At 43.9% G+C, this 27,985-nt stretch overlaps 1 protein-coding gene across 4 annotated transcripts in view; it reads right to left on the bottom strand.

The window, feature by feature from the left end:
* Positions 1-27,985, bottom strand: part of ARNT2 (aryl hydrocarbon receptor nuclear translocator 2) — a 684,205-nt gene that overhangs the window by 598,887 nt on the left and 57,333 nt on the right. For all 4 annotated transcript variants that reach the window (XM_069222996.1, XM_069222993.1, XM_069222994.1 and 1 more), the window contains exon 3: positions 23,188-23,299. In XM_069222996.1, coding sequence (XP_069079097.1) covers positions 23,188-23,299 — 112 coding nt within the window. The remainder of the gene's footprint in view (positions 1-23,187; positions 23,300-27,985) is intronic.

The following is a 27,985-nucleotide window of genomic DNA, read 5'->3' as shown; positions in this document are numbered from 1 at the left end:
AGGTCAATTAATTCTCAAGTTAATTCTACTATGGAAAAGGCATGTTTTTACATAGGCACTGAAAAATACACAATCCATTAACTAAGTACCCTTCTAAGAGTCTTTGAAAAGAGTAAATTGGTACTAACAAAATGTGAGGTTATGAGCTAGTTCTCTTTGACCATGAAATTGACCTTAAAGCACTCAAGGCTACAGATGCACAAAGAATGGGAATCCCTTTAGAACCAGGTATATGTGGTGGAATGTGACATTGTGATCTTGTGGTGGTTGGAGTAAAGTCCAGAAGCGAGTGGATGCACCTGCATGTAGCCCTTTTTTCTTTAGCATATTTAATAACGTCAATAAATATTCAATAAACCATCACAGTGTGGCATCATCACTACAGATAGATTAAGGACATGTAAACAGAGGGTTTACACTATAGGCACAGAAGTGTACTTGCCACACGAAGGCTCTTATGCAAATTCAGCAAGCTGACTGGAAGACGGAGGAGGTAGACTGCTCTTTGTTTCACAGTTCTCCTAAGCAAAACCAGCTGCTGAACATTTTTTCTCGAGTCCCTTAATGTGGCAAGATTGACAGGTATATTTTAATTAAGGCATATGATGTGGAGAGATAATAGAAGAATGCTGGATATTTGCATAGACGTATTCTGTGTTTTCTTGATAACTGGAGGCCAGTTGTAGAACTGTGCCCCATTGGCAGCCCCATGAGTTCCGAAACACTGAAAGCTCTGTGACTGTCTGTTTCAGATCAGAACGATCTAGGTGGAGTTTAAAACAGATAGTATGTTTGCATTTTGGTTTCTGAAGAGCAACAAGGTAAGAGGTGTAAACATATTCAAGTGACTAGGAGGCAATTAACAAGTTACTTACCTTTGGAAACTCTCTTTCTGGTGGATACTCTTTTGCATTACAGATTCCTCACCATAGAATACGCAACAGGCAAAAGACAGGCACCCTCAATGGGGGGTCTTTGCCGAAGGTCTTTTGTTTTATGCCGTATTTGAAGTCTAGGTCTAAGTGTATGGGCTCTAGGTGTAAAATGGTATGGGAATACACAAGTTAAAATAGGCTAAGAGGTGTCCTGGTAATTTTAATGTGTGGGCCCTCTTGCCTAGATTAAAAACTAATAGTGGCGGCTGACACTAGAAATAATGATCTGCATCAGCTCAGAGAATTTAGTGTTTTAGGTGGGTCAACATGTTTCTTGCCGCTCATAGTCGGTATCGATCAAATGGCAATTCATCAGGACCAAGCCCCCTAACCTACACAACGGTTGAGGACGTGTTGGAAATATTAATTAATTATGCCCAACCACTAACTAAAGTTTGAACAAGAAGAAGTGTATATGAAAATACCTTCATCTTTGAGGGGGCAGAGACAGAGTAGGTTTTCCGGCGTACTTAGCGACATTACAAACTGTAGTTCTAGCCAGCTAAAGTTAGCGTGGCCTCTGAATCCATTCGAGGGGTCCCACCATCAACCATTTTTGGGTTGGTTTTATATCTCTATTTGGATGTATTTTCATATATACTTTGCATACTCTTTAATTACTTGGAGCAGGTATGCTGGACCTTTATGCATCCTTATCCTTCTCTTGTAGACAGAGTATCCACCAAAAAAAGCATTACTGAAGTAAGTAACTTGTTCTTCTGATGGATACTTCTAACCACATATTTCTCATCTCAAAATAGATACTAAAGCAGTACCTCCCCCAGACGGAGAGACTACCTCAGATTAAAAGTCCTGCATGACCCAGCAGGCTAAGTATATCTTTCCTGCCGGACCTGGCAGTCAAGTCATTAGTGCTTCATCATCAAGTGCACTGATGCTCAAGGAGCAGCCTGGCAGATGTCAAGGACAGGTACTCCTAGTGGAATGGGTTATCAGACCTTCCTGGAGCTGATCTTGGTGAGTTAATGGCATATCTTCAAGCAGAGGACTACTCACCTCAACAAGGTACTCTTCCGCCTGGCCTACCATTTCTTCATCCCAGGGAACAACATAACAGGTGACCTTGGTACAATCAAGGTAAACGCTTAAAGCCTTTTGGGGTTCCGCTAATGAAGGACATCTTCCTATTTCGAGGTGTGAGGGACACCACAAAATGATGCCAGACTGCTGGATTGCCTTGACTGAAATTGAGTCACAACATTGGCAAAAAGGTCGCCCGAGTCCTTAGCACTTGTCTGGGAAAAAGGCAGTGTATGGAGATTGAAATGAAAGTGCCTGGAGTTTACGCACAGGATTATCTCATGTAATTGTGATGACAGTCTCCAAAGTCATGAGACTTACTGAGCAACAATGCACTGGCTCAAAGAAACTCAAGACCAACTTGAGGTCCCACTGTGGTGTCACAAAAGCCTTGGAATGGAACATGTGTGCCAAACCTTTAATAAAACTCATCAAAATAGGCAATTTAAACAAGGACAGTTGGTCTGGTAAATGTAGAAAGGCCGGACAAATAACCTTTAATAGTGTTCACCACTCCTAGGATTTGCTGGGCCAAAGATTAAATAAAAGGATGTCCAACAGCTTTGGTTGTAAGGGATCAATCTTAAAAGCATCACACCAGGCCACTAAATTTGTCGCAGGGCCTGGGATACATGGATTTTGTGGAAGGGCACAAGGTGGCAAGGATGACATCCATCAACTGAGGCAGCAGGTCGAACGCAGTCAGTTGACACTGTTTAATCTCTACACATGTAGGTGTAGATAGTCCAGATTCAGGTGGAGGACCCTATCTTGTTGCTGCAGCAGAAGATCATCCCATAGTGGTAGCCTGACCAGAGGACAGATGCTCATGCTCAGAAGGTCCAGTTACCACAATCCCCTGAGCCAATCCAGAGCCACTGGGAAGTTTTAGGCTAGCTCATTTCTGGTCTTCTTCAAAACTGGGGGCAGGAGAGAAAAGGGTGAGAATGTGTAAAGGACTGCTGTGCTTCATTCCAGCTGGAATGCGTCCCCTAACAAATGTTCCTGAGGTAATTCCAATGAGCAAAACATTCAACTTTGTGTGTTCTCACCTGTGGTGAAAACATCTAGCTAGAGTTCGCTCTGCTGCTAGAAGATGCCCTGCGCCACATCAGGGAGTAGCTCTGTCAACCTGTTTCCTCTGACACTCAGAGACCATGGTTGGTTGTTCACAATAAGGGAAACATATGGGTGCTCCAACCAACTACAGAAACACAGAGGCTCCAGGCAAAGGATCCAGGACCCTATCCCACCCTGTCTGCTATAATACCATATTGTAGTGGTATTGTCTGACGGAACCTGTACCCGCCTCCCCTTTGTGAATGGCACAGCCTTCAGAGCCAGACAAATTGCCCACAACTCCAAAAGATTGATGTGTAGCTGAGCATCTGTTAGAAGCCAATGACCTTTGACGTCCACCTCCCCAGCTCAGTAGGGACACATCTGTCACCACCATCAGCTCTGGTTGGCGAAGGGAGGGGGGGCAGCCATTGAACAAATTACAGTCAACCAGCTACCACAGTAGATCGTGAGCAGTCTCTTCCCAAATCTGGATGACATCCATCAGATTTCCTCAAAGAAGGGCCCACTACAGTTTCAGATTCTATATCAGAACCTGCATGTGCCACGTGGTGTAACTTACAAGGAGTATACAGGCGGCTAAGAGGTCAAGAGTCTCTGAGCTGCACTATCTGTGATCAAAGAGTGAGGCTGAAAGATCAGGAACAAAGGCTGTTGCGGCAGAGAAAAGGCCCAGAACTGCACTGTGTCCAAGACAGTTACAATGAATGCAAGCCTCTGCGAAGGAGTCAGGTGCGATTTCAGCTCATTGAAAGTGAACCCCAAGAATGTCAGGAAGCATGTCATTGTCTGGAGGTGGTCTACGACTGACTTTGGCGAGCCCGACTTCAACAGCCAGTTGTCAAGGTAGGGGAAGGCTGGAATCCCCAAACTCCAAAGACGGGCCACAACCAACATCATCACTTTCGTGAAAAACTGAGACCGAAAGAGAGTACATCAAACTGAAAATGCAACTTGCTTACCTTCAACTGCAGATAACATCTGTGAGGCTGCAGTATGGATATATGAAAATATATGTCATGAAGGTCCCGAGACACCATCCAGTTCCCGGGTCAAGGGCAGACAGGATCTGAGCTAACGTAAGCATTCTGAATTTGTACTTCCGTAGGAAGGCACTTAGAGCCATATGTACTAAAGCATCTTCCTATAAACACAGAATGGGTAAAATCCTTTGATACACGTGGCCAGTAGAGTTTAAAAGTGTAAAATAAGCCAGAAACCTCATTCCTTTTTTGGCACAAAGGAAATTGCAAAAGTAACAACTCTCTTCTCTTTCCAAGTCAGGGACCCTCACAATAGCACACTTGGAGAGTAACATCTGCACCGCCTTCAGTAGAATGGACAGGTGCTCTTCTAAAATTCTGATTTGGGTGGCGGGAATGTTTGGCAGGGAAAAAAGAAAATGTAAGGCACAGCTTTGCTGAATGATTTTGACCCAGTTGTCGGATCTGATGGATTGCCAAACAGGGAGGAAGTGCTGGACCCTACCCACCAATGGATGGCATGAGCCACTATGGGAAACTTTAAGTGGCTTGGTGGCTGTTGCAGGAAAGGAGGGGGAATGTGAGGATTGATGCCATTGCTGACCTGCACACTCATTGCCATACCCAAGTCCATGGCCTCAAAAGATCTGGGAAGAGGGAATGCTGTTCTGGTTGAACAAGCTGTCTTTGCCTACATGTCAACCTTAAGGAATAGCCTCAAACTTATTGAATTGATGTGGAAATTACTTGGCAGACAGACTCAGGGAGCACACAGTGGTTCTACTTTCCTTAAAGCTCTCCAGTGCAGGAATTGCCTTTTCACCAAAAAGTGGAGTGCCATCAAAAGGCGTATCCATGACAGAGGTTTGCACATTGCCACAATGGATCACACCCACACATGTCGGCAAAGCATAACACTGGTGCCAACTGCTCTCCACAGGCAATCAGTAGTATCTAGACCAGTGCAGATATATCTGTCCACACCTTCTCCATAATGAATTGTGTGACCTAGGGAAGACCTAAGTTCTTCCGGGACTACTGGCAAGATGTCGCTGGCCATATCCCAAATGGCATGTGTGTAGCGGCCTAATAGGCAGACAGCATACACCGGTCACAATGCTAGACTGGTGAAGCAAAACATACGCTTGCTAAAAGCCTCAGTCCTCAGGCTGCCTTTTGGAGGAGTTGCGGGAATGAATTTGGCTTCACTTTACTAGTAATAGCCTAAACCGCAAGTCTCTCTGAAGTTCGATTAAAGATCTAAGGAATTCAAGAATGCCAGAAGCTGGTTTGTGACGTTTGGCCATAGGTTGGAGGGTTTTGAGACATGAAAGTATTGATGAGGGCCTCGTTTACAGGGAAGAAATGTGGCTGAGCCCTGGCCCCAAAATTTCCATAAGGATATTTGTTTTGGTTTTAACTGAGGCCAACTATAGATCTAGGACCTCAGCTGCACTATATACAGGCACTTTCAACCACTGGTGGCCAAAGTGGCAAGCCAAAACCTTCCTCACAGCAGGAGTTAAGGCCACTGGCCTTTTGTAAATTCATTTAGACGTTATCATCAGTTTAATGAGTGGGGCCAAAACCATACTGAACCACACCATCATCCTCTTCATTCTCGGTGTCATCTGTTCACAGTCAGACTTTAAAAGAACACGGAGCCTCTGCTGGCATGTCTGCCCTGGTAGTGGCACTGGGTTAAAGTCAATGGCAACCCATTGCACTTTTGTAATCTCGTAGCATGATATCAGTTTAGATCAGGCCAAAGTCAGTCCAGTGTCCGACATCAGAACCAACACAGGAACCTCGTCCGGCACATGTTGCACCAGTACCATTAGTGACGTGGAAGGGCCCAGTGCAGGATTTGAAGTTAGAGTGGAAGCTTCTTTTAGAGCGAGTATAGCGCAGAGGCAGTGGTGTAACAAAACTTGAGGGGGTCCCCCAGCAAAGTACCTGGAGGGGGCCTCCTCCCCGCTGGACTCAGACAGGGGCCTGCCACCCATGCACATGCTCTGTGCCGAAGGACCTCTGGAGCTCGTCCCCCCCCTCACCATCAGAGCTGCATGGGCCTTTGTTACGCCACTGCACAGAGGAAGGATCTGTTGCCAGAAACCCCACCACTACCACAGGGGCTGCATGGACTTTTGTCATGCACTGCGTAGAGGAGGGATCTGTTGGCAGAACCCCAACAAGGGGCCCCTTCGGTTCCTTGGAACCCAAAGGTGTGCCATAGGAAGCCGAAAGCATAGCACAAATCTTTAACATGGCCTCCATTTAGACTTCAATCTGCTACGGCATCACCCATGGCCCAGGAAATTTTGGATGCATCAGGATCAGGGAGTGGAATCAGCCCTGCAACCAGAAACCTCAAGGGTGAATAACTCACATCATGATGCCCTTGCACCTACTCCTTCAGTTAAGAATGGTGGGACTGGGACGAGACCCATTTTGCTTTTTTCTTTGCACCTGGACTTATCAGATAACTTTGAGTGCAAGTTGAATGCTCACAGGACTTGGATTGGGACTTGCGCAAAGGCTGCAACTACTCCTTGTGCAGTGATTACTTCCTGTGCTCTGCAAAATACAGCTTCCTCTCCAGTCTTGGATAACTCTCAGGTGGGGGGTGGGGGGTCTGGGGGCATTTACAGCACAACTTAAAGGGGTGGCCGGAGCCCAAACACCAGATATACAACTCACGTGGGTGTGTTACTAACATTTGTTTCTGCAGTTGTGGCATGGTTCAAAACCTATAGTTTGAGGAGGGAATTTTGTTCCCTGGCACACTAAAATTCAATCAGAAGTCATCAGAAATGAAAAAATAGGGAGCAGAACTCTGGATCTGGATAAGAAAGTGTTGAAAGAAAGGAACTTATGTCAGCACACAGGGGTACTGCTTATATGCAGCTCCACTCTGCCACTTCCAGGACAGTACAGCGCAACACAAAGCTGCACAGTGGCATCTAGCGGCATGCAAGATAACTGGTGAAAAAATATTTCTAGCCTAGTGCCTGGGGAGTATTCTAAGTTGAGGAATCTATGGTTACAAGTATCTACAGAAAGGAAGCTTTTATCCACAACTCCAAAGGTAAGGGAGAGAGTGTGGTTTTAATATGTTTAATATGTGGAGCAGTTCGGGGAAGTTTGTTTCTTACTTGGATACTTGAATGAACAACAAAGAGGGAGATTTTTTTCAGAAATTTCATACTCAAACAAACAACAAGCACAGTAATGTTGCTCTAAATACTTACTTTAATGAACACAGCCTTGGCTTTCATACACAGATGCACAGAGACCAAGCAAAGTGTGAGAGAAAGGTAAAAGATCTTAATTTTCGTAACCCTGTTGCTTCAGGTAAGGGGTAAGAGGAGGGGAGGCTTCTGTTTTTTACATGGCCAACTATCTATTACAACTACCAATTAACTATCAGAATCAGATATTGACGCAAGACTAGAGAACGCAGAGACAATCATTAATTCTTTATCACAAAGTTGTGCCAATTCAACACTCAGTGTTTCTCCAAAGTAACCATACATATATCTTTGCCTATCTTCAAACTACAACCCATATCCTCCGAAAAATGCATACAGCTACCTCAAACTCCAAAACCAACTTGTAAGTAAAGAAGTAAAGAAGTAAAGAAGGCTTTTCCTCCTGACCCACTGGCAAAGATTCATACACACTCCCTGTCCACTACTGCATTACTCAAATGGAAAAGTCTTCATGTTCCAGCGGCAAGAAGAAGGAACAAGTAGCAATGCAGTCAAATAAACATTCTCACAGTCCTGCCAGATTTGACAGTCTCTATCCTACTGCTGGATTAAACAGGCAGGCAAAACGTTTGGAAAAGAAGTCTTTGAACGAGCCTGAGCTTATCTAGAACAAAGGTATCAGTCGGACTTCCACTTTTATAGCAGCACTAAGACATCATAGGTGGATGTGTGGGACAAACTGCTAATATCCGTTAACTAGGGGAATCTATATTTGCTTGATACGTTAGACTTGTCAGAATAATACACAGTTGACTATGCGCTTCTACTTGAGATGCTGATAAAACTGAATGTAAAAAATGACAGAAGTATGACAGCTGGGATTCAAGCCTTTTCAGCTCTTCCTCACTCCTCGTAACCACATCCTAACCTGCTGAATAAGCCTTCCAGGTTCTTAAACAGAGTAAAAAAAATCATGTTAGCATCCCAGTTTTACTGAGATACTGACATAAGCCTGGCCTTCCCTTTGTCAAAGTCATTAAGGATTTTTGGTTTAAGCTGAACTCCACTCCACTTTCTTCCTAACCAGCATCCAGCTATCACACCTCCAGCTTATTCAAAAACCTGCAATTTAGCTGGGTTTTCATAAGAGAAACACAACAGTTTAACACCTTTAGACTGGCTACTAGTAAAGGCCAGAGAGGAATTTAAGGGTTTGTATTGCACAACCACATATGACATTACCACCCATGAATTACAACACATATGCCTTTACCACGCAATGTGTGTGTGTGTGTTTTTTATTTTTTTCCTTTGTACAAATGGGGTGTCTAGTTGGCAGTCAGGTTACCCCGTCCAAGCAAGGACCTCCACTCTAGTCAGGGCAAAGGAGAAACAGACCTAGTTAACCCCTGCTCACCCCCTTGGTAACTTGGCACGAACAGAAAGGCTTAACCCAGAAGCAATGTGTAAAGTACTTGTACCAACACACACAGTAATACAGTGAAACACTACAAAACGGACATCACACAGGTTTAGAACAATAGTAAATAGAAATCGAAGTAGAACAAGACAAAATACGATAAGAATACACAATACACAATTACAAATATGACTTTGGCAATTACAAAAAACACAAAAATAGTGCCTAGAATCACCAGTGCCGCAATTTGATGTTAAGAGGCACCATGACCGAGTCAGTTCCCACAATGCGATGCTACTGGCGCTGTTTATGGAGTCATACGGACCCCCAGGTACAGTACTTTAGCAAAAATGTGTGGAAAACAGGCCGGTGCATAGAGTTAAAGAGCAAGGCGTTGCTGTATCTGATGCAGCATCGTTTCTGGTGCTGTGGGGCAAAGGACTGGAAGCGTCAGAAAGAGGCGTCAGGTCCTTGCTGCGGAGCAATGAACGTGAGGCAGCACCGGTTGCGAGGAGTCGGTCCCTGGCACCTCTGGCAAAGTCGAAGTCCAGCAAAGTCATGATGCTGCAGGGCGACCTAATGGGGTCACGGTCTCATTGCATGGTCACAGGTGCTGCGGCGGAGTCAGGTGTCACGAACATAGTGTTTACGTCACTACGATCTTGCGAGTTCTTGGGACATCAGAGGCGAAACTGGGCCTGCGGTGTAAGTGGGGTTGTCGCAATCCTGCGAGGTCCACGGCTTCAGGTGCAGGCGGCGTCATGGGTTTCATGCAGCAGCGTCCTTACAAAGTCGCACGGTGTCATCCAATGTCGTTTCACTGGAATTCTGACCAGTTTTCACTCTCAGGGGCCCAGGAACAGGATTGGCACCCTCTCACAAGTTAGAGTCCAAAGCATGTATACTCAAAGACTAGTTGGTGAAGCCTTTGCTGTCCATGAGGCTTTAAAAAAACAGGAGGCAAGCTCAGTCCAAGCCCTTAGAGATACCTCTCAAGAAGGAATGCACAACAAAGTCCAGTCTTTGTCCCCTTTCACAGGCAGAAGCAGCAACTGCAGTATAGCCCAACAAAGCACAGCCACAGGCAGCACTTCTCAGATCTTCAACTCTTCTCCTGGCAGAGGCTCCTCTTGAATCCTTGAAGTAATCTTGAAGAAATCTCTAGTCTGGGGTTTTGGGTCAAATACATATACCCCTTTCTGCATTTGAAGTTGCCCAACTTCAAAGGAAAGACTCTGTTTTCAGAATCCTGCCTTGCCCAGGCCTGGCTCCAGACGCACACCAGGTAGTCGGAGACTGCACTGTGTGAGGGCAGGCACAGCCCATTCAGGTGTAAGGGACCACTCCTCCCTCCACTCTAGCCCAGATGGCCCATCGGGATATGCAGGCTACACCCCAACTCACTTTATGCCCTGTCTAGTGGAGATTCACAAATAGCCCAACTGACATGGAATACACAAGCAGGCAGAGTCACAGAATGGTTTAAGCAAGAAAATGCCTACTTTCTAAAAGTGGTATTTTCAAACTGATAATTTAAAAACCAACTTTACCAAAAGATCTATTTTTAAATTGTGTATTCAGAGACACCAAACTCCATAATTCTATCTGCTCTCAAAGGGAAACTTCACTTAAGATATTTAAAGGCAGCTCCCATGTTAACTGACGAGAGAGATAGGACTTGCAACAGTGAAAAACAAATTTGGTAGTATTTCACTGTTAGGACATGTAAAATACATTGGTACATGTCCCACTTTTAACAGTCACTGTACCCTGTCTATAGGGCTAACTAGGGCTTACCTTAGGGGTGCCTTACATCCATAAAAAGGGAAGGTTTTGGCCTGGCAAGTGGGTACACTTGCCAGGTCGAATCAGCAGTGCAAGACTGCACACACAGACACTGTAGTGGCAGGTCAGAGACATGTTTACAGGGCTACTCATGTGGGTGGCACAATCAGCGTTGCAGGCCCACTAGTAGCAATTGATTTATAGGCCCTGGGCACCTGTAGTGCACTTTACTAAGGACTTACTAGTAAATCAAATATGCCAATAAAGGAATCAATCACCAATGCAATTTACACAAAGAGCATATGCACTTTAGCACTGGTTAGCAGTGGTAAAGTACCCAGAGTCCTAAAGCCAACAAAAACAGGTCGGAAATAAATAGGAGGAAGGAGGCAAAAAGTTTAGGGATGACCCTGTAAAAAGGGCCAGATCCAACATTATATATATATATATATATATATATATATATATACACACACATATTTATATATACACACGCACACATACTGCAGACTGGAGAGCAGATATATTATCTGGCTATGTACCAAGTCACCTCATGCGTTGAACATGGATGAGGAACTGTATGTTAATTTGTAAATAGTGTATGTACTATATTGACAACCACTGATCAATTTTTCTTTTCTGTTCTTGATTGTGGTTTTCAGTGGAAATGTAATGAGTGGTTTTCTGTTTTAAAAAAAATAGATGACAAGTGTAAGCAGTGTTGAGGAGAAACGTGTCTACTAAGCAAATAAGGAGCAGCAATGGGAATAGGATCATTAGTTTGTAGAGTAAATCAGGGCGGGGGAGTAGCTGAGAAATCGCAGAGAACACACACAGAAGACACATATGCAGTACATATAGTGTCTCATGATGCAAGTAGATGTGCTCAGTTGTGGAATTCAGTATCACCCTTGATAGATGAATTGGGTGAAGTTTGTGGCCATGTGTGTCAAGGGATGCATGTACTTAGTAAATATATACAACAGTTGCCCTGCTTTGTAGCCTCGTAAATAGCCAAAGAACTATTGCCCTCCTCATAAGAGGCACTCAGCCTTTGATTGTAAGACGGTCGTAATAATTAGACATAGTCAATATATAAGGAGATGGATTGTGGCACATAGCGAGGATCAGCTAGGTACATCAGCACCTACACCAGTTGTCTACACAAAGATACTATATGGCCAAACCATCATGCTTTGTTTGTTGAATGTGTATAGAATTAGTTATGTTGTCACCATTTAAAGTTGAACTACAGGATCCAGAATGCCTCATAGTCGGCAGGACAGATCTGCTGTATATAATGAGAAATAGTGGAATGACTCACTAATCGTGAGCAAGACTCGCAAGAGTTGAAACACAAAGGTGGTTACTGTGGGTTAAATAAAGACAATATTTTTGGATTCTCAGAGTGCAGTGAATGTTTCTTTGCAAACATACAAATAAATATAAATAGATATACACACATACACACACACATAAAAACACAAACACTCCGGAGTTTCAAGGTTACTTTGTGGCAGTCACAGTGGGTTTGAACGTTCCACCTTGGTGGGAATCAAGTTGAGACAAAACTCATTCAGGGAGGATATGAGTAGTCCTACAAAATTAGATGATAGAGAAATGAAGATGGACTTGTATGCCATTAGCATAGCAATGATAGGTAATGCAATAACTGTTTAAATGTTTTCCTGTGAACTCCACATAGAAAGGTAGTAACATGGGAACAGGGCAGAAAATCTCATTGCACATAGGCCTTATACACAAGAACGTAGGAGACACAGAAAAACCTGCAATGACCGCTGAAAAGGTGCATCAGCTCAGCAGTTACCCATAAGACATCATCTGCTGTAATGGAACACTGAGTAAGGTTACATGGCCCACAGTGAAAAAAGCTGGTGAGAGCTAAAGGTGAAAAAAACAATATTGTACTACCTCCATAAGCAATTAACAGCAGATCATAGGATGGAAAAGATATAAGTTACTTACCTCTAACTGTAGTTCTCCAGTATTGGAAGCTTTCATAGGTTCAAATGCTTGAATACTTCCCGTCGTTGAGATGGGAGTCCCCAGTGTAATACATAAGGCATGCTTAAATGTATAACTACATTACATGCATTAGCCCTTTAGCTTAGTAACATATCACAGTCATTTTGTAAAAAAAGACCCAAACTCAAAATTTCAACCAATCAGGCTGCCCAGCGCTCTAGAAGCCTCCTGTGAGGAACTGCCTTCCCTCAGATTTTCCAAGCATAAGTGCTGCAATATTAAGAAACACTGAGAAAAAAAGAAGGTGAGCTCCTCAGGGGAGGTGGGTGGGGCGCATGTGAATTTATGAAAGCTTCCAATACTGGAGAACTACAGTTACAGGTAAGTAACTTATTTCTTACTCCAGAATTGTAACTTTCGTAGATTCACATGCTTGAATAAGAATAGCAAGCAGTGAATAGCACATTTTCTGTATTTGAGATAGTATCAGTATTTAGATAACTTCATGTCTGACATATATATATATATATATATATATATATATATATATATATATATATATATATATATATATATATATATATATATATATATTATACAAGCAAACCCATTATTATACAGAAAATGTGGTACTACCAGTAGGAGCGGATTGCGGGAACAGAGAAATGGTTCACCTTCATTGGAACAAATGCCTAAGGACTGCTTGGCCAACTGCTACAGAAAAAGAACCTTCATAAATTGTTTTAGAAGTCTATGAGACCAGAGGGATGGTTCCTTAGATATTCTCCTGTATCTAGAAATGGCTGCCAAGTGAACCTTGATGGACGCATGGGCAAGACCTGAGCGTGCTAGATGAAATAGGTAAGGTAAGATTTGTTCCAGAGTGGAAGAAAGGGGGTGTATGTTCTTGGAGACACACCACAAGCAGAAGTGTTTCCACTTTAATTGGTATGTGTTACTTGTGCTATCTGCACGCGCTTTAGCCAGGATGTCTTTACAGTCATTAGGAATGTCTAAGTGGTCGAACTCATTGAATTCAGGAGCCATGCAATTAAGTTGAGAAACCCAGGATCCGGGTGTCTCACCTGGCCTTGATTGATGGTTAGCAACACCGGAATCGGTGCTATCCTGATGGGTGGACACGACAACAGCAGCAGTAGGTCCGTGTACCAAGGTTGACACGGCCAGGCTGGAGCAATTAGGATTATTTGACAGGGCTCAGATTTGATTTTGCTGAACACTCATGAGAGGAGAGGAATTTGGAGGAAAAGCGTATGAATAAATCCCTGACCATGCTATCGAAAAGGCATTTCCCCACAATGCTAGTTGGTGATGCCAACTTGCATAAAATTGGCATTTGGCTGTCTGGAACATCGCAAACAAGTCCAGATTTGTTTTTTCCCACCTCAGGAATATTCCTTCCAGTGTTTTCTAGTTCTATTCCCATTCGTGGGGAGATGTGTCTAGCCTGCTAAGCGAATCCGCAGTGGTATTGTGCACTCCTGGGAGATGCTCCACTTTCATGTGCACTGAGTGTCGAATGCACCAGCTCCAAAATGGTCTGTGGTTCTTTGGATAGTAGATGCGACCAAGTCCCTCCTTGCTTGTTGATGTAGTGCATGGTGGTCGTATTGTCCGTTCGGACAAGCACTGAGGAGCCTTGGATTCTTGGAAGGAAAGCCTGCAACACCAGATACACTCCTCCGAGCTTCAGGAGGTTGATATGAAGAGTGGTGTGAGAGGGGCCATTTCCCACTTACTTGAAGGTCCTGCAGACATGCACCCCATCCCACCTTTGATGCGTCTGTTGTTACAGTTAGCGGAGGGACCTGGGTTAAGAAGCCTCTGAAAATGTTCTCGGGTGTTACCCGCCAATTGAAGGGAAGCTGCCATAAATGGGGTTACATGGATTTTGTCCTCGTAGGAGCCTTGTGTCTGCTTCTATTTCTAGTTGAGCTCCTCCTGGAGTGGACGCATACGAAGGCGACAGTGGGGAATAAGATTTATGCAAGATGACATCATCTCCAGCAATGACTTGTAACATCAAACTTAAAGATACTTTTTTTGTTAAGTTATTCTTTCTAGCCTGACTAGCTTGTGTTGTCAGTCCATTGTTGGATAAGCCTTGGTTTGGACTGTATCCAGTAAGGCTCCCAAGAAGACTATGCTTGTGGATGGCTGAAGCAGGGACTTTTTCCTGGTTGAGTGTGAGGCCCAATTTTTTAAAAAGGAGTAAGGTCGCCTTGAGAGATCTGAGTACTGACTGGTTGTTGGAAGCCTTTACTAACCAATCGTCTAGGCATGGACAAATGTGATGTTGCTTGCGTCTTTGATATGCTGCAACATGGGCTAGACACTTGGTAAAAATCCAGGGAGCGCACTTGAGCCCGAAAGGGAGCACCTTGAATTGAAAGTGTCCGACGGCTACCATAAATCTTAGGAACTTCCTGTGTTTTGGGTGGGTGGGTATGTGGGAGTAGGCGTCTTGCAGGTCTAGGGAAGCCATGTAGTCCACTCTGTTGAGAAGCTGCAAGATGTCTTTTGATGTTACCATGCAGAATGACTGGTTTTTCAGATACTTGTTTAGCTCACTTAGATCCAGTATGGGTCTCCATAGACAAGATTTTTTTCTGATTAGGAAGAAGCGAGAATAGAAACCCTTTCCCTTTTGGGCATGTGCTTTAAGCCATCCCCGGAGCCTTAACACTGCTGATCCAGCCAGAAGCCTAAAACCCATTGCAGCAATATCTAGCGTGCAGTCTATTATCTCTGAAGATGAGAGCTGCCCTTCCAGAACAATTTTCCGAGCTTTTGCTTTATTCGTTTCTGGAAGCTCACTAAGGAGTGAGTGATGTCCGGCCATAGTTGCCTATCGTACCTGCCAAGGAACGCTAAGGAGTTTGCTGCACGCACCACAATGGCAAACATTGAGGAGAATCTTTTCCTAATGTTTTCAAGGCGCCTACCTTTCTTATCCAGAGGCACGGTCACAGGTGGAGAAGGGTTCCTAGAATGTCTTTTTGCATCCTGGGAAATTACTGAATAGGGCTTCAGATGACCGGATAGGCAGGCAGGAGCGTCATCCGTTGCTCTGTACATTTTATCCAGCTTAGGAAAGAACGCTGGCACAATAGCAGGGTTACGCATTATTTTCAAACCCTGATTCTACACATGGTCTATTATTGGGATAACTGATGACTTTCCTGTGAGGTTCGTTAAATTCATACAAGAAACAATCTTGCTGGGTTGTGGGCATTTGTAATTAAAATCGTGTGGCAGCTTTCTCCAATAGATTCTGGAATGTATCAATATCTTCTGGAGGGGACCCAACAGAAGTTGGCTCCAGAGAGGCAGGCATTGGCAATATATAGTCGTCCCACTCATCCTGCGTTGTAAGTACTTCCCCATCTTCCACTTCATCATCTGACGAAGCATGGATTTGCGGATTCTGTGGAGAAACATGCTGAGTGCTAGGTCCTGCCCTCAGATGTAGCGACTGTGCGGTACTTGGTGCTGAAACCACTGGCTTGGGAATGACTGTAGGCTGTGGACGGAAGCATTCTTTATAATCTGCTGGCATGGCTTACAGGTCAGAAACCAGACCGAAGGGCAGACATACCATTTCCTGCTGCTGTTGTTGAGGAAGCGGTTCATAGTAGTGCTGGTCATAATATGAGTCATCGTTAGAATATTCCTGACATTCCACATGTAATTGGGATGGACTCCTAGCCACTCCATATACTCAGTCATCATCTGACTCATCATCATCATCCAAGAGGCGTGATGGTAAAAGTCTTGATACCTTACTTTGGGATGTTATGCATGGCATTAGATGAGTCCTGGACATCTTTGTATGTGGCGTATGCTCCGTCGACAGGTAAAGAGTCAATTAAGACCTTTTTGTAGGCATTAGTTTGATTGTCGACGATAGAAGAGTCGCTGTCGTAGATGGGAGCATCGACGACGAGAAGGCCGTCGACAGGAGTATCGTCGAAGGACGACAGGAGCATCGATGACGAGCATGCCGTCAATAGGAGTATCGTCGACGAGAGCGTCATCGACAGAGGCGTCGTTGAAGGTATAGTCGGCGGGGTTGTCGACGTGAGGTTTATAGACAAGACCGTCGATGGGAGGGTCGTAAACAATGAGATGGGTCGCCCTATAGACGAGAATGAAAGCATCGTCGTCGAAGATCCTGAGCCCGTCGTCGTCGACACTGAAATAGTTACTATGGTTGATGTCACTGATGATAAAGTTGGCAAAGAGAACGTAGTCGACGATGGTGCCACCCACGATGCAGATCCTGGCTTCTTGAATTTATTTTTAATTTAAGAGGTGGTGTTGGGGGTTCAGAAAGAGTTTTCTTTTTGGGTTTTATGAGGGAGCCTGACTCTCTCGGCATGCCAGACTGCATTTTCTTTGCAGGGCTGTGAATGTTTGAAGAGCCTTTTTAGGAGGTTCATTAATATCTGAGCCTTCATTTTGTCTCTTAACAGGTGTCTTTGTGACAGAGATAGAAGATGAGGCACTGTCCTCGTCAGAGGCTGAAAGGCCGGATTTAACTTTTTAAAGCCACAAAAGAAGACGACCCTCTCCGTCCTTCAAAGTCTTTATAGAAAATGTTCTACATATCTTGCAGTATTTGGTCTTGTGATTTTGGTATAAGAAGTACATGCAATCATCATGTGGGTCATCCACATATAATCTCTTTTTCAGACAGGTCGCACAGGATCTGAAAAGCCCCTTTTTTGGTGTCTCTGACATGGCAGCCAGTTTGAAGCACCAGAAGAAGAGATGTAAACTCCTACATCCCAGGGAATACGTTTCTGAGAGAAAAACTGAGCAGAGCTCAAAGGAGACTCCTCAGCACGACGTGCTATGGAAAATCCAAGGGAAGGCAGTTCCTCACAGGAGGCTTCTAGAGGGAGGTGCAGGCTGATTGGTTGAAATTTTGAGTTATGGTCTTTTTTACAAAATGACTGTGATATGTTACTAAGCTAAAGGCCTAATGCATGTAATGTAGGTATACATTTAAGCATATCTTATTCATTACAACGAGGACTCCCATCTCAACGACAGAAAAGTATTCAAGCATGTGACTCTATGAAAATTCCAATACTGGAGTAAATAGAGGTTTCACTGCTGCAACCAGTGTTGAAGTAAGATGGTGCACGGAGTGAAACAGCCACAAAATTGGCATTTGCGGTAACGGAGTAAACTAGCAGACTTTGCTTTTGTCACAATTACTTTTTAAAAAGTGTGATCAAAAGAGGAAACAAGTACAATAAAATAACATTTTTAACCCCTTCAGGGCAGAGAAAGTGATGTTCACGCTCTTTGCTCTCTCTGTGTAGTGCAGAGAACAGGATCATATCCTGAGGCTCACGGCAGGGAAACTCTCTGTTACTTGCTCCGGGGGACCCACTTTTCACACCCTTTCCCCCTTAACCTCAGGTTGCAAGGGAAGTTCTTCCCTTACAGCCCGAGACACACATACATATTTTTATACTTCAGTGACACTCCACCTTCTATGTGAGCTGACATCGCTGAAACTAAAAGCAGCTGAATTCTAAAGCTCTGGCTGCTTTCAGTTTGACAGGTACAAAAAGTCATAGCTCAGCCCTGTATGCCTGAAACTGGATGGGAGTGATGCCACTGAAAAGGGGGATTCTCTTTTGAAACCAATCTATGATCAGTTATCACTGTATGAGAACGAGCACTGGCAGAAATCCACTCTACTGAACCACCAGGGAACATAACGATGGGGAAGTGGCAACATGACGTGGTCTAATACTCCCTCAACCACCTTGGGCCAACACAGCCTTTTTGCCTCTGAGAGCAGATAAGGGGCTTTACCCCAATATACCTGTCCCAGGATGGAAGATAGTCCGCTAGACACCAGGGAAGTATATACAAAAAGTAATGGGGAGGGGAACAGCTTATCTGGCACTGCGTTGCACATGCCCAAGCACCTGAAGCAGTATTTCAGTCCCCCTCTGAAGGTGCAGATTGGGGAGGTGTACACTGCAGAAATCCCACAAAGAGGAAAGTATAAAACAAGCATTTGCAATGTAATAGGTCTCACATTAGCGAGAGTTAGAGCTGTTGGCGATGTAAATGATATTGAAAATCTCACATTTGGGGCCTTATAAATATTTAGCCATGCAGCACATTAAACCTTTATCAGAAATACATTTTTCTGTGTCCCTTCATACACTTGGCACTAGACTGTAATGGTCTGAACAGCCCCTACAGAGCAACACAGTACAAATAGTATTTGGAAAAAACATGGTCCTGAAACCATATATTCAACCCCTAGAGGGCATAATCACATAATAAAGAATGATAGAGAAAATATCTGGGGTAACCATATAATCAGCCCCTTGAGGGCACAGTGTAGTACACATTTTCAGTCTAGCAGGCCTATTGAATATTTGACTGTGGAGTCAGCGGCACAAGGGTGTAGTCCCGCAGGTCATTACTAGATGTCCCTCTAGAGTCAATAGCAGAAGGTGCAGTACCACTGGTTGTGGCTCGATACCCCTGTAGAGTCAACAGCAGACGAAGCAGTACCACTGGTTGTGGCTAGATGTCCCTGTGGAGCCAAAAGCACTCAGAGTACAGTGTTACAGAACACTGCCAGAACTTCTTCTGACGTCAGAAGCTCAGAATGTCCCCCAAACCCAGAAATGGCTGGAGAAGTACCAGGTCCTCAGTGAAATTGCTGAAATATTTAGTCACACTGTATAGTGAACCTTTATCAGAAAAAAACTGTGTTTGTGCGTTAGCAGAAGATGCAGTACCACTGGTCGTGGCTAGATGTCCCTGTGGAGCCTACTCAATTGCTCCAAGGCACTACTAACTATCATCTTCCAGCCTTTGGACAGCATAGTGCAATTCACATTTGCAGGCCAATCAAATAATAGTTAGGTTGTCAGACTATTATTACAAACAAGGCCCTTGTAACACAAACTCCTCTCAGCTATAAAAACTAAAGTTCCAGCTATAAGAGAATTTAAATATGCATTGAATGGTGGAAGAGGTTATGATTTTTGGGCCCCCGCTAACCTAGTGTGTCCCACAAGATGGCCTGAACAGAAAGAGCACATCGTTCTGAATGATGTGGTTGTGGCCCCATTGCCCTAGGACCACCACAGGATGAGCTATAGGCAAAAATGTTTTGTAAAAGGAATGCCTGCAAAGCATAATGGGGTAAGTTTCCCCGAGTGCAGTGAATATTGTAGTATTGTCTCTCCCACTGTGCGGGGAGAGACGCTGTTGAGGATCCATTCCTGGGTCGATTTCATGCTATATAGACACAAAAATTTTTACAAAACACACGCACAACACAACTACTTGTAATTACTGAGTATGTAAATTAAGGACCAAGTGAAGGGCAAACGTGAAAACGAACTGCACTCGTGAACACGAGTGCTTACTGACAAACATGAGAGGCAGGAAACAAAGAAAAATAGTCTGTCCAAACAACAGAAAAACACTCCAGGCATAATTAAACAGTACTTGGCCGGTGCTCCTCTGTTAAGTACAGGAAGTGACGTATCAGCTGCCAAACCAGTTAGGCATCAGAAAAACGAGAGCAACACTGCTTTCAACCAATGCTAAGCAGCGGCAGGCTGGAGCAAAGTGCTATACTCCATCCAACAGGTCTTTCTGACAGCTCATGTGAGCTGTCTAGACTCGACCTAAAAAAGGGAGGGGGGGTCTTGCCTATCTAGCATTGGCTGCCTCCATACCGCCTGGATCCTAAACAATGACACCAAGAAAAGCATTTTCAAAAACAGGAATGGCGCAGTTGTGCTGGCACATTCTGCCATCCCACCTGGTGACCCAAAAACAGTCTTTATGCACCTCTTGCCCCCCACAGCACAGATAACTAATTCAGGAGCCATTCCTCATGTAAAGTGAAAGACTTTTTGAATTTCTTCTGGCATAGTTTTCACATATAGGCCAGCAGACAGCATACGCATGTATGCTTCTTTGCAGGGAATGGGGGAGAGAGAGGAAGACTATAGGGTGCCTGGGGGTGGTACCTGATGCTAACGTATGCCATCAGCTCAAACCATTCCTTTTTAGGACACTCTTTGACGTCAAATGGGCTTTCGGTTTCCCTGGAACAGAAAGGCTGGCATTGAATCCTCAAACCTGTCTCACTAAAGGCGGGGAGGTGGGGGGCAAAAAGAATTGGTGCCCAGAGGTTGGGAAACAACCCAAAGTCAGGTCGGGGAAGCCCAGCATACCACTCCTTTTCTCACTTTTTTTCTGTGATAGTCTGGTGGGTTTTCGGTCACACCGGAGGCCAAATGGCTTGTTGAGTGGGGGTGATCGGGGGGGGCAGGGATTTTGGGGGGGGGGGGGGGGTCTTGAAAAGAGCCCAACAGAGTAACAGGATATACAAAACAAAAAGTGTAAAGTGAGGGGCTGACCCATGCTGGCATTGGGTGATTGGGTGCTCTGAACAAATCCTCTGGTCCCAGAGAGTAATTTTGCCCGCTTTGGGACAGATTAGGGAATTTACCTCCAATATGTCCACCCTAGGGGACCAAGAAGTGCACACGATCATTAGGAACAACAAGTGAGAAAAAGACTGGACTGTGCCAGCCAGTTTTGGCACTGGGCCCCACCCCAAGGCACCAAATACTTTGTCTGCCCTTGAAAGGAGGCAGAAAGGGCCGTTCACCACCTATGTGCCAGCCCATGTGTAACTATGTCCAAAGAACTTAAAATGTTCCCATCTGCCATGGGGTGTAGATGCAGTATTTGGCCTTTGTGTCAACTGGAACCCAATAATCCCTACAAACCATGAACATTTCTGAAAACTAAAGACCCAGGGTATACCATGGTGAGGTTTTCTGTCACATAAATGTGGAGGATGAGCTTTGTAACCCACACTTTGACAATTATAGAGCATTGTAGGCAAGGACAATTAGTGGGATCCAGGCAAGACACACTTTGCTGAACACCGCCAAGTGTCTAGTTTTCAGGTATGCCAGGGGTTGGTTGGTGTCCCTGCAGCTGGCCTATCCCATTAATGTCTAGCCACACCCTCAGAGTGACTGAAATTCAAAGGAAAAATCTTGCTGTATCCATGCTACATTTTAGAGCTTTTTCTGTTGCAGGAGACAGGCCCTCGCACGTAAGTGGGCTACTGTTTTTATCAGATGTGTGGGTTCACTGGGAAGAGGGACTTTTTGATGACACTCAGATTCTGGAGCGTTCCCTTACATAAATGTGATAAACCAAAGTTTGAGATTTGCAAGTACTGGGATCCACACAAGCCACATCACCTTGGAGTACCCTAGGTGTCTAGTTTAAAAAAATGTCTGGGTGGGTAAGTTTCCCTGCCAACACACAAAAACTCTGCCATATTGTGGATGTTTTCTCAGTCCCCCTCAAGGTAAAATCACAAATCCTGGATATGTTAAAAACCCAACTTGCAGGGGCGAAAAAAGGGTGCATATAGCTTTGAAGGCTTCATTGCTAACTGCCCCACATATCAAAAAGGTGCCCATCACTGGGGGAAATCAGCACTTTAGGGGTTTCAGTCCACATTCAGCCTGAAGGGTAGAGCACAGAATAGCTTACTTACCAAATGAAGGAGGTTTCTATGACCAGGTATATGATGATGCAACCGAGAAGTAGCTTTTCTACACAGGTTGCTTTTATTATTCTTTGGCAGAAAGCACTCAACATTTGACAGCAATATGTTTTAATCTAAATAAGGTGTAACTTAGTTCTTTAAATCTACAAACCTGTCTTTTAAAGCATGTGCAGGATGTTATGTTATGTTGTGTGTATTTGCAAAGTGCACTATTACCCGGGTGGGTATCCTGGCGCCGAGCAGGTGTAGGTACAAGCCTGCTTACGGCGGAGGGTTATTTGAAGAGCCAAGTCTTCAGCTTCTTGCGGTTCTCCGGAAGTGACGAGGAGCCTTTTAAGTGTAGGGAGAGGTCATTCTACACTTTAGGAGTATTGTAAGAGAAGGCTCAGCCTACGGGTCTTTTTCTGTGTCTGCACGTGATATGTGCTAGTAGAAGTCAAGCAGAGTGGAGCTGCCTGTGTGGAAGGGGATTGCAACTGTTCAGGTAGGCAGGCAGTGGTTAGTTAGTAATTGCGTGCAAGTGCACAGGGCTCTACTCAGAACCTATGGCCAGTGAAACTGAATGTCAGCGCCTTGAATGCCAAAGTTGTGTAGCCCTAAATCACCCTCAAGCCTCTTCAATCGACTACCAGACACCCCCTGTCCATTTATCTGACTTGTGCAGATTCCCGTTTTTTCCCATTGTGACAGGTTTCCTGTCTTTCTCTTCCTTTTTGTATGTCCCCCCACCCCCAATTGCGCTGGTAATTGATGCCAAAAAATAAATGCCAGTCCCCTATAATTAGTGCTAGTGGCCCCCATCGGTAAACATCGGCTCAAATTAAGCACCATAGGGACATCTATTGGATGTGTGTGATGGCAATTATACAAAGGAGAAGGATTTGATGCCGGTCAGCTTTTGATCTTATAGGGGATTATTATATTATTTGCATTATATATACACACACAAATGTATGTGTGTGTACACATATTCATATACATATATCATATAAATACAGACATATATATATATATATATATATATATATATATTGCAAATAATAACCATTTTCTTGCTTGACTAAATGACAAATCTAAAAAAAACTTACTTTAGGGTACCATCCTCTATAAACAGGAAGCAGCTTACCCTGAGCGTCGCTTTCCTCCTCTGGCGGGCATCGGTCCAGCCATCCTCACCTGCCCTGCTGCCATTGAAGCGATGGGCAAATTCACTGATCCAGGTATGTCTGTAGTCATTTCTAGAGAAAAAAGAAAACGTCACAGATCAAATTAAATAGCGCTGTATGAGGTTGACAGCATCTGTCACCGGCTCACCATGGCATACAAATTAAATAATGCCAATGAACTATACAAGGGCAAAAAACAATTTTTTCATACCACCTATTGTAGAAAAAAATAGAAATAAAACAGACTCCCAACAGTATTTATCGACGACTCAGCAATGATAAATACTTGTTCCTCGTTATCAACACTATGCACACCAGCAACAATCACATGTAGAACTATCATCACTGGGCAAAACGCTTACAAATGCATTATATAGTAGCTTCTGAAAGTGGCCCATAATAGTGATGTGTTCACGTCTGTCTACAAAAGAACACATAAATAATGGCCAAACGGAGAAAAAAAAACACAGCAATAATATTTTCCACAAAATCTTTTGAAGGATGTTCAGTTTTGACTACAGCATCTATCAAGGTTACACAGAGATAACTACACTTTTTAGAAAATTCCTAAGGCAACCCCTCAGCAACACGTTTTACAATATCTATTGAAGATGCATCAGCAATACCTAAAACCTCCAAACAAACTATCAGAAAATGTTCCGGTAAAAACCTGGCGTTCCACAACAACAGACTTGTGTAATGTAAAACAATGGCCAAGGCCTACATCCATACTATAAAAAATCCCCAAAAAGCACAATAAAAATGAAACTGCAATAGGAATAAGGGACCTTCACGTAATGAAACAGGTAACTGCACATTCAGTGGAATGCACAAAGGAGATTTTTACTTTCCTTTAGTAACTGTATTTTTGGTGTGTAATACATTTTCCTGGATAACTTTCCTCTGGGCCAACTGCCCAGAGACTGGGCCTAAGGAGTCTTCCCAAATGACTGCAGTTGGCAATGGTGACAAAAACCCAGGGAGAAGGTAAACAAGGCATAAAGATTATCCTTCTATAAACTGCAGCAATCCAGTGCTGCACACGGTACCTCAAAAGGCAAACCTTAGTAGCGGAAATCATTTGAAAGAGCAGATCTCTGAGAGAATTCCCTTTGCTCGATGTGCACCAGAAACATCTGAGCTGTGGTAGCCTTATGGCTCTTAATCTCATTGTCTGCCTTGCAGATCACAGATCATACAAAATGATGGAAAAGCTACACAGACATTTGTGTTAGACAACTCTATCCCGATGCTGATGATTAAGCATTTCTTACCAGGGTTTTCAAGCCTGACGGTAGGGACTAATCTAACAAGAATCCTTCACAACAGTGGTCGTTAGTTACAAAGAACACAAGAAAAAAAATAGAACATCTTGCTTTTTGCAAGGAAAACATCCAATATAGGCCTTCCCCAGTACAAATAGTTGTAATTATCAAAATTCCAAAAGAAAATTTGCTATAGTTCAGATGTACCCCAAAAAGTATGCTCCTGTAAAAAAAACAAAAAAAACTGCGTTCCCATAGTTACAACAAACAAGCATTTACAATGCATCGGGTCTCGTGTTTGCTCAAGTTAGAGCTGATCGCGTTGTAAACTCCTAACCTGACTTTTCACCTATCGGGCAAAAGTGCATTTATGTACATATCCCAAAAAAGTGAAATCAAGTAGGTAAAGCGCTCGACTTCTGCCAAGCGAGATCGGGCGCGTAAATTAGAGAAAAAGAAGTCCACGAGCCCGATGGAAAACAGCGAGCCTCGCATGTTTTCTGTACTTGGTCGCTGCGCTGGAGGAGGGCTAGCCACCGGAAAAGGCATGCCATATGCGTGCCTTCGACTAATGAAAGCAAGCAGATTTTATTTGGGAAGCCCACCAACCAATAAAAAACACTGATGTGAAGCTGACAGGGCTCCGAGCCCTTTTATAAATACAAAAGAGTCTCGCTGCGAAACGCATGCGCGAGCGCATGCAACGCAGGCTCGACCCTAAAAATTAAGCACTCGTGTCGAGGTTACATAGCATGAAAGGCTGAGACAGCCTTCCCATGAAACCTACCCAGAGCCCCCATTTGCTCAATCCTGCATCTTAGAAAAACGAGTTTAATACAATTTCATCACAGTAATTCTGCAACACCAACGCAGGAGCTTGTGAATCCCGCACTAACACATCTCGGTATGTACACACACAGAAAAGACCGGTGTAAGGACGACATTTTAAAATGAGCATCCCAGATTTATTGTACTGGAGCCCACGGACATTTGGGTGAATTAAACATTTCCAATAAAGGGCAAAATGTCAACGGCTCAGCATTCAAGGCATCATGAACTCGGTCGCCATTGCGATGGAGTGTCCTCTCCACCAACATAAATCAGACCATTAGTTTGATCAAACGGCATAGGAGCTCTACCTATCAGTCAAGAAATTATCGTTTATCCTAGAGTTCACACTACATGCAGATCTTCTGTAGCAAATAAGACCGGATCTCCCGCAGGTTTTTGACTCTAGCACACATTATGTATATGGTATGGCTCACCTTCGCCCTGGATATACAACCTTTCAGTGGTGCAGTTTAACCGCTTACCAGCCTCACCCCACTCTCACCCTTGGCCTTCCTGGATTAATGTATTAGTGATTCAACATAGAGGTGTGGTCAATCCAGCTTTGTTATTTACTTTCAAAGTGTTAATCATATGCCAATCCCATCACTTTCCTAATAATCTTAGTTAGAGCCATCTGATTGAAATACATAAAAGCAATAAACGTACACCTCTATTTTCAGTTTTTTTCTGTTCCCTGCTGTGCATACACACAGCTGATTTTATCATTAGCATATTTTTTGCCCAACTTTGCTTACCCATTGACAGTTTAGTGCTTTCCGTTTTCGATCTCACGCTTACACATTAACCTCCCATTCTGCAGTCCAGGTATTGACCTACAGACGCGATGACCTTGGTAAAGCCTTGCTGCAGGGCAAACCGTAACAGCCTGGTACTCTTATGTACAAATGTATCCTGGGTCATCACAAGCTGCACGGTTAACTTGAGGACACTGAACATATTAGTCTTCTTCAACATACGGACTAGTAAAGACGTAATGTACATCTTTTACAATCAACGAGTATTTCTAAAAAAAATATATGACAACAAACAGCAATTTACATTTCTTTTTAGTATTGCCTAAAAAAATATTGTGTATTTTTTTTCTTTTTACTGGGATGTGCAAGAGGACTTTGTATTTTCTTAACTACTAATTTAATTCCAGGAATAAATTTGCCACTTAATATTCTTTTATTAGCCCAGTACTCTTTTGCTGAGCAATACAACATTTCAAATCATTAAGGCTGCAAGGACATACTGGATAGGGCTCCACTGTCAGCTAAGAATAACTCATTTTGAGGGGACTCATAGGACAGAAGACGTCACAAAGCAACTTAAAACTTCTTGTAGTAACAGCTAAATTGTGGCAGCTGGTTTACAGTTTCCACATGCAGTTCAATATACTAATGCAGGTAGGAGAAACCATTATGAAATGTAGAGGAGATGTGCAATGCTATTCCACCACCCACGGTTATCAGACCTTAGCACGCGTAGCTTCAGGGGGATGTTTAAGGTGGGACACTACCAAATAAATGCATTCTGTGTTTGGCAGCTGGGTCTCGGGGCACTCAGTCGGGTCTGCTATGGCTGTGGTTGATTTTTTCACTGTCCTGATTTCACTAAAATATTTCAATATATTCATTATATATAATAATGGGGTCCTGGCGGGGACCTGCCGAAGAATAAGGTCTCCCCCCGGGGTCTTTGGGGAAGGTGGTGCGGTCCGAGGCGCCGTGGGCTATTTTGGGTGTTTTTTGGGCTATTTAGAGGGGCCTATATAGAGGGGCCATTTTGTCGCCGGCCACCATTTTATCATAAAGTGACACGGTGGCCGGCTCGTTTTTGTAGGGCAGGAACTTTTTTCCCCGCCCTCCCTCCCTTCTTGTTTTCTGATAGTCCCATTTTATTTGTACGCTTTTCTTGGTCTTTTTAGGCTTGTGTTTCCCCTTAACTTTGAGGCCGTTAGATTACGACCAGGTGCACAATTGGGGTTGTTTGTTATGGTTTGGTGTCGCTGAGGAACAGGTGTGAGAGACGGTGAGGTGAGGTGAGCTGGCAGACAACGAAACACGTGCAGATGGCCAGGAAGGCAGGGCAATTTTGGATAGTAGGGGGGGGGTACAGCAGCAGGTCACGTCAGGCAGGAAGGAAGATTCAATGTGTTCAGGAGGAGAACAAACGAGTAGGATTGAGAACTAGCTTAACAGGAGTTGAGACGGGTGGCAGGAGAACCTGACAGGGAGGGGGGAGGTTGGGATAGCGGAGGTGGGAGGATTGTTGGTTAGGTGGTATTGATGTATAGCGAGGCTTTAGTTTTGTAAGGCAAAGGCCTAGGTTAAAATGTTGTAAGTGAACCTGTTCCAATAAAGCGGCCTTTTACACACACAGCATCGGTGTTGAGTTTCCGTGACTCTCCTCCCCAATGACCGGTTTACCAAAAAAGTAGCAAATCTGCACCCATAGAGGTATCCTTGAATGGAAGCAAATGTTTGACTTTTTTAGAATTCACAAACATTGGCAGTGGGAAAATCGGTAAGTTGCGCCAATCTCCCCTTTCCAGGAATACTACTGGCACTCAAATACCCAAAAGGAGATGGGACGTATTCTTCTAAATAGTGTAACCACTAGCAATCGCTCGGGGTAGCATTGCAAATCGTATTTTGCC

Source organism: Pleurodeles waltl, chromosome 3_1 (genome assembly GCF_031143425.1).
Source record: "Pleurodeles waltl isolate 20211129_DDA chromosome 3_1, aPleWal1.hap1.20221129, whole genome shotgun sequence".
Taxonomy (NCBI): Eukaryota; Metazoa; Chordata; class Amphibia; order Caudata; family Salamandridae; genus Pleurodeles; species Pleurodeles waltl.
The sequence above is the reverse complement of the archived record's forward strand: the minus strand, read 5'-3'. Positions and strand labels throughout refer to the sequence as shown.